At 41.5% G+C, this 7,676-nt stretch overlaps 1 protein-coding gene across 1 annotated transcript in view; it reads left to right on the top strand.

Moving 5' to 3' along the window:
- Nucleotides 1–1,898: 1,898 nt before the first annotated feature.
- LOC144000381 (uncharacterized) overlaps nt 1,899–7,676 on the top strand; it is a 29,892-nt gene continuing 24,114 nt past the window's right edge. Inside the window, exon 1 of the mRNA XM_077494187.1 lies at nt 1,899–2,336. Within this exon, the coding sequence (XP_077350313.1) occupies nt 2,009–2,336 (328 nt within the window). The 5' untranslated portion in view covers nt 1,899–2,008. The remainder of the gene's footprint in view (nt 2,337–7,676) is intronic.

Here is a 7,676-nt window from a genome sequence, read left to right as displayed (position 1 = left end):
CTTCTATATTTCTCCCCCTTTTTTTTCCCACCTTCCAGCTTTAAGGATCTTCCATAGAGGATCCAGCTAGTTATCTCTATGCGAAAGTTCTTCTTATAGGATGATGCTCATTATTACTCCTGTTCTACAATCCACCTATGTAAACAAAGCTTGGCTACATGGTTTATGCCAAACGTTATATGAAAATGTATTATCGTCTTTCCTGTATCCTGTAATGTAATTTTCTTTTAATAAAATCTATTTTAAAAAAAAAATACACAATAACCATAGTGTCAATTTCTAAAAACAGTGGGAACTGATAATAACATGGTTATAAATTAATAGCACAATGAGGTTACAGAGTCCACCAAATTCCATGATTGGGTTATTATATGTTACCACGGTTTTAGAAATTTACACTACGGTTAGTGTGTATTTCTATGTGTATGGAATTAAGGTATGTAATCATGTGTCTACAGAATATTAAATATTTTAATATCGCCCGTTTTATTCAATTGCAACCACTTGCTTCGTTTAAAGTCCCACCCCTTTGCTTCTACTACTCTCTGGTGGAAGTTAACAAATAGATATTGAACAAAACTGAAATGTTGGACAATGCCAGTCCTCTTCACCTCCCATGGAATATAGGGAAGGGGTGTATACTTTTTTATGGGACTTCATCCCAGTCGAAGTCACGTGGCGTGACGTAACGCGTAGGATACCAGAGGCAATCGAGACACCGGAACAGACGCATAGGTACGAGCTCGGCGCTCGTTTTTACAGTGTATCACTGACATTAAGAAAATGTGAGTTTTTTATTGTTTTATTTGAATAAACGCCAATATTTTTCGCAACATACTGCACCATGGTAGGCCTCTTTATCTTCTCTCTAATACACTGAGTATCTGCCTGAGTGATTCAAGTTACTGATGCCCAGCGGAAAGGCAAAGAAAGGACCCCCCCTCCCCCTGGCTTCACTTCATACGAACGCCTAGGAAAAGACTGATCCGGAGGGATCCATTCCTTTAAATTTTACTACATGCTGTGTACCTTACAGCAGTAAGGTAACCATTTATTTTAGCCACGGGTGTCAGTGACACTGAAGACCCATAGCTTATCACTTAAAGGCACAGTACCACTGAATATCAAGATAGCAGCACAAAGTGTTCTTGTGAAACACTTCCACACCTGCACCACTGTTGCACACTGGACCAAGAAACATACGTCCATTATTTGCACTAAGAGACTTGATACACTTATTTTACTTTAATATTTTTTTCATTTTTTATATATATTCTTTCTATTTTTCTGTGTTTACATATTTATATATATATATATATATATATATATATATATATATATATATATATATATATATATATATATATATATTTAATTTTTTACGGATCTCTCCTTGATGAAATAAGTTACTGTATGAATTATTTATATATTTTGCACATTTTTGAATCACATATCACTTACTCACCGATATATTTTTATGCAATTTTGCACATGTTGGATATATATTTTATATATAATTTTTAAAGATTTTTTGCACTTTAGGTATTTTAAGATGAACATTTATGTCCCTTTTTAACGTATCTATTTATTTATGTTATTTTTTTGGCATATGATATCTACACATTTGCACTTTATTTTGTGATGAATGTTTTCTAGTTATTATCACTAGCTGATAATTCCACATATAGGATAATATATAATCTTATATAAGGAGCGCAACACCACCCCTCATTTTTTTGTATACTTTTTTATAGCTATTGAGTGACTAATTCTCTTGTAACGAAGGCTGTAGGAGGAGATCCTAGAGCTTTCCTTTTTGCTATTACTTTAATGACTTTAATCTTTGCACTTTTGACTTCAGGTCATAAGGAACACCCTTAAGGTAATTGCTGCAGATACTATCAGTTGAAAATGAGCAGGAAGTTCTTTTTCAAAGTATAAAGCCAAAGAACATTGGGATTTCCATTCACTGCAGTAAGCAGAAGGACATAATTCCCGGGAGGTAGACATGGACATGGACGAGCTCAAACACGTCATTAATAATTTTAGCTTTGACAGATGCAAAAAGGGCAACCAGGGCTTCAACCGATGCCTCATCCAGCTGTTTGGTTTGGCGGGACATGGAAAGTCCTCATTCATTAACACCTGTATATACGTCTGGCAAGATGGTGAATACCAGAACTGGGCAAAGGCGGACGAAGAGCATGGAGGACACCATGGAGGCCATACATTGGAGAGAATTCCACACAAAATCACAAGTAACATCATGCTGGTGGATAATCGAGGGTTGCCGAAAATGGACGGATATGGCAGTGGAGAGATCTTTGCTCAGCTCGGTGAGTGTGAACAGATCAAATGATTACATTGTTTATAGAAATGAAGTAAGATATTGTAATCTATATAAAAAAAACAGAAAGCGGGGAAAATAATCTCGTAGAAAATAGCAACCAGTTTGTTTTCTGTGAAGTTGTAAAGTGGTTGGTGGAAAACGATGGGGTTTGTTGCTGTGGCCAGAAAAAAAAAAAACAACACTTTAGTAAACAGCATTTTAATGTACCATTCAAGTCAGTGGTTCCCAAACTTTTCTCTGAGTTATTAAAAACAACCCCTGAACCTTAATTTGTAAAAAAGTTATCCCATGTGTAAAAATAACAGCTATCTAGTCATAAGTATTAGGGCTTGTGTGGGCAAATATAGTATACTTTCTGGTGCATTCACCTTGTATTTGACATCAGTTTAAAGTGATTGTAAGGGTTCGAGTTAAATTTTTTTTTAAATAATAAACATGTCATACTTACCTCCACTGTGCAACTCATTTTGCACAGAGTGGCCCCGAACACCGTCTTCTGGGGTCCCTCAGCTGCTCTCGGGGCAGCACAGTGGTGTAGTGGTTAGCACTTTCACCTAACAGCAATAGGGTCGCTGGTTCAAATCCCAACCATGACACCATCTGCCTGGAGTTTGCATGTTCTCCCTGTGCCTGCGTGGGTTTCCCCTGGGTACTCCAGTTTCCTCCCACACTCCAAAGACATGCAGGTAGGTTAATTAGACCTTGTCTAAAAAAAAAAAAAAATTGGCCTTAATATATGTGTATGTCAATGTTGTATGCGTTTGTAAGCATGTCAGGTCCTTACAGGGTAAAAGGACCACACAAAGCCACAGATGGACTCTGGTGGCAAGAAAGCGCCCTTAGGCAATTCAGTTAGCATAGGTAGCACTATACAAGTCACTGACTCATCCCCACATCAGATAACCTCCTGGGGGCTTACCTTGCAGACATGCTCCCAAGTCCAGCATTTGGCATCCATGGACAACACAATTGCTGGATTCAGCCCTGCCCCCCGGCACCCACGTCATTGGATTTGATTGGAGGAGCTAATGTTATTCAATCTATCTGCTATCAGTCTATCCAATCAAGAGGTGAGAACCCCAGGCAGAGGAAGAGCGTGTCCCCAGCTGGGAAATTCCAGGGTTTTAGGGTTAGGTAAGTGAAACGGTGGGTGGGTGGGGCTTGGGAATGTCCGGCCACTGCCAGTTTTTTTTTTTTACCTTAATGCATTAAGGTGAAAAAAAAAAACACGAGGGTTTACAACCCCTTTAAGATCATTCAGAATTCATTGGCAGGTGTATCTGACCACCTTCTGACTTGTAGTTCTGACTTGCCTTTCACCTGCTTCAAACTGCTTTTGCATTCCTATAAACTTGCATGGGGAAAAAAAATTAAAAATCGAAGGGGAAAATATCCATCCACACAAGTCCTATTGGAATCTTCAATTGCAATACTTGTAGGGATGAGCTCAAAGTTTGATCTGGACACCTTACTCTATCATATATAGGGACGTGGTATCTGGGATATTCCATATTCCAATAAGCCCCCCATGCCCAGACTCCCACAACCACTGGGCAAGGTTTGTAGGGATGAGGTCTTTGTCCTCATCAACATGGAAACAATTTTCTTTGCCAGGTGTTGTCCTCCCTGTCAAGGTACCCACCTTGTTGTGTGCATGTACCCTGCTGTGGTTCAAAAGGGCGGGGGGGGGTACTCCTCCCAGCCCTTTTCTGCCTAGCCCAGCTGCATTCTCAGATGAGGGTCTAGCAAGGAGTTTTGGGGAGACCCCATACTTTTTTTCATTTTTTTTTTGGGTGGGTGGGGTTCCCTCTTAAGGTGGAAATAAAGGGGTTCATTTACTAAAGGCAAATCCACTGTGCACTACAAGTCACTGTAGATCTGAGGGGAAGATCTGAAATGAGGGGAAGCTCTGAGGATTTCTATCATCCATCCATGTACAAGCAAAAATGCTGTTTTTTTTTAAATTTTCCTTGCATGTCCCCCCTCAGATTTACAGCGACTACACTTCCAAGTGCACAGTGGATTTTCTTTTAGTAAATCAACCCCCCCCCCCCAGGGTTGATTTACTAAAAGGAAAAAGACTGTGCACTCTGCATGAGCAGTTGCTCCAGAGCTTAGTAAATGAGCAGAAACTCTGCTTACTTCCATCATCCAATCATGTGTAAGCAAAAATTATTTTTCTTTAAATTGTCCTTGCATGTGGTTGGGTACTCTTTTGCCGCATACACACGATCAAATTGTCTGGCGTACTTAGTCCGACATACAATCCGGCGGATAGTCTGGCGGACTTTCTACCGAACGGACTTGGCCACACACGGACACACAGAAAGTCCGACGTTCGCTTGCGCGATGATGTACAGCACGTACGACGGGACTAGAAAAAGCCAGTATCCAATAGCTTCCTTTTTCGTACTTGCTTCTGAGCATGCGTCATTCTTAGTCCGCCGGACTAGCATACTGACGAACTTATTGTCTGCTGAAACCCAAGTCTGACGGGAAGATTGGAGTGCAAAAATACTTTCTTAGTCCGCCGGACTTCACGTTGGAAAAGTCCGCTGACGCCCACACACGATCGAATTGTCCGCTGAAATGCGTTTCGGCGGACTAAGTGCGCCGGACAATCTGATCGTGTGTACGCGGCATTTGCCTTACCTCATTTACTATTATTTTATTATTATTATACAGGATTTATATAGCACCGACAGTTTACGCAGCGCTTTACAACATTAGGGCAGACATTACAATACAATTCAATAAAGGGGGAATCAGAGGGCCCTGCTCGTTAGCGCTTACAATCTAGGAATTTACTAAGCAACTGTAAAGTGCACAGTTTGTTTGCCTTGAGTAAATCAACCTCAAATTGTGCAGGCATCAGAGTAAAGCCTCATACACACGATGGGACTTTGTACAAACTTTCCCTTGGATTTTTGTACAAAGGGCATCGGCCCTGAACTTGTATTGCATACACACAGCAGGACTTTTTCAGCCAACTTTCACCAAATCATGTGGTTTTTCTGCTCTTTACCGCCACCTTTGGTCAACTTCTGTATTGTTGTCTGATCTTTTGCATTGGTTCTGAGCATGCGTGTTTGTACTTTGTACAAAAGTCCTATGGTTTTCTGTACACACGATCAGACTTTGCTCCATCGGACTTTTGTTGCCAGAAAGTTTGTCCGTTCGCACAGCCAACAAAAGTCCGATGAAAACCAAAAAAGTTTGTCCGATGGAGCGTACACACAGTCGGATGTTGCTCCAAAACAGCTAATTTGCATGTTTGTTGTCAAAAAGTCTGATCGTGTGTATGGGCCTTAATGATGTGCAGCCTACCATGGAGCGAGTGCATGTAGACAGGAAGTGGCTGATGGAGTGCAGCCTCAAACAGTCACTTCCTGTCTAGATGCACTCACTTTATGGTGGGCTGCATGTCATTGCCCTGGACCATGCTTGCACATTTTGTGTCAAATAGGGAAAATTAGAAAAAAAAGGTAAAAACATGACATTGCGGAGGAACAAAAAACATTAGTTACATAGTTACATAGTAGGAGAGGTTGAAAAAAGACACAAGTCTATCATGTCCAACCTATGTGTGTGATTATATGTCAGTATTGCATTGTATATCCCTGTATGTTGTGTGATTATATGTCAGTATAAAGGCCCATACACACGATCAGACTTTTTGACAACAAACATGCAAATTAGCTGTTTTGGAGCAACACCCTACCGTGTGTGCGCTCCATCGGACAAACTTTTTCTGTTTTCATCAGACTTTTGTTGGCTGTGCGAACGGACAAACTTTCTGGCAACAAAAGTCCGATGGAGCAAAGTACGATCGTGTGTACAGAAAACCATCGGACTTTTGTACAAAGTACAAACACGCATGCTCAGAACCAATGCAAAAGATCAGACAACAATACAGAAGTTGACCAAAGGTGGCGGTAAAGAGCAGAAAAACCACGTGATTTGGTGAAAGTTGGCTGAAAAAGTCCTGCTGTATGTATGCAATACAAGTTCAGGGCCGACGCCCTCTGTACAAAAATCCAAGGGAAAGTTTGTACAAAGTCCTATCGTGTGTATGAGGCTTTACATTGTATATCATGTATGTTGTGTGATTATATGTCAGAATCACATTGTATATCCCTGTATGTTGCGGCCGTTCAGTTGCTTATCTAATGCCCCGTACACACGAGCGGACATTCCGACAACAAAACTGGAATTTTGTTTGAAGGGTGTTGGCTCCAACTTGTCTTGCATACACGCGGTCACACAAATGTTGGCCAACAATTATGAACGTAGTGATGTACAAGGAAATTCAATAGTCATGTGCTATCTCCATTACGAGCAACAGTTTTACAAGACTGAGCGCTGCCGGACTTTCCTTGTGTACACACACGATCAGAAAGTCTGACAACAAAGTTTTGTTGGCGGAAAATTTGAGAACCTGCTAGCCAACATTTGTTGGTGGAAAGTCCGAAAAAAAATGTACTATGGAGCCTACACACAGTCGGACTTTCAGCCAACAAGCTCACATCCAACATTTTTTGGCGGAAAGTCCAACAACAAATGTTCGATGGAGCGTAAACACGGTTGGACTTTCAGCCAACAGGCTCGCATCCAACATTTGTTGGCGGAAAGTCCAACAACAAATGTACGATGGAGCGTACACACGGTCGGACTTTCAGCCAACAGGCTCGCATCCAACATTTGTTGGCGGAAAGTCCAACAACAAATGTACGATGGAGCCTACACACTGACGGACTTTCAGCCAACAGGCTCGCATCCAACATTTGTTGGCGGAAAGTCCAACAACAAATGTTCGATGGAGTGTACACACGGTCGGACTTTCAGCCAACAAGCTCACATCCAACATTTGTTGGCGGAAAGTCCAACAACAAATGTACGATGGAGCCTACACACGGTCGGACTTTCAGCCAACAGGCTCACATCCAACATTTGTTGGCGGAAAGTCCAACAACAAATGTACGATGGAGCCTACACACGGTCGGACTTTCAGCCAACAGGCTCGCATCCAACATTTGTTGGCGGAAAGTCCAACAACAAATGTACGATGGAGCCTACACACTGTCGGACTTTCAGCCAACAGGCTCGCATCCAACATTTGTTGGCGGAAAGTCCAACAACAAATGTACGATGGAGCCTACACACTGTCGGACTTTCAGCCAACAAGCTCACATCCAACATTTGTTGGCGGAAAGTCCAACAACAAATGTACGATGGAGCCTACACACGGTCGGACTTTCAGCCAACAGGCTCACATCCAACATTTGTTGGCGGAAAGTCCAACAACAAATGTACGATGGAGCCTACA

The sequence above is a fragment of the Lithobates pipiens genome, unplaced genomic scaffold (genome assembly GCF_037356315.1).
Source record: "Lithobates pipiens isolate NorthernLeopardFrog02 unplaced genomic scaffold, aLitPip1_a1.2 Scaffold_22, whole genome shotgun sequence".
Lineage (NCBI taxonomy): Eukaryota > Metazoa > Chordata > Amphibia > Anura > Ranidae > Lithobates > Lithobates pipiens.
The sequence above is the reverse complement of the archived record's forward strand: the minus strand, read 5'-3'. Positions and strand labels throughout refer to the sequence as shown.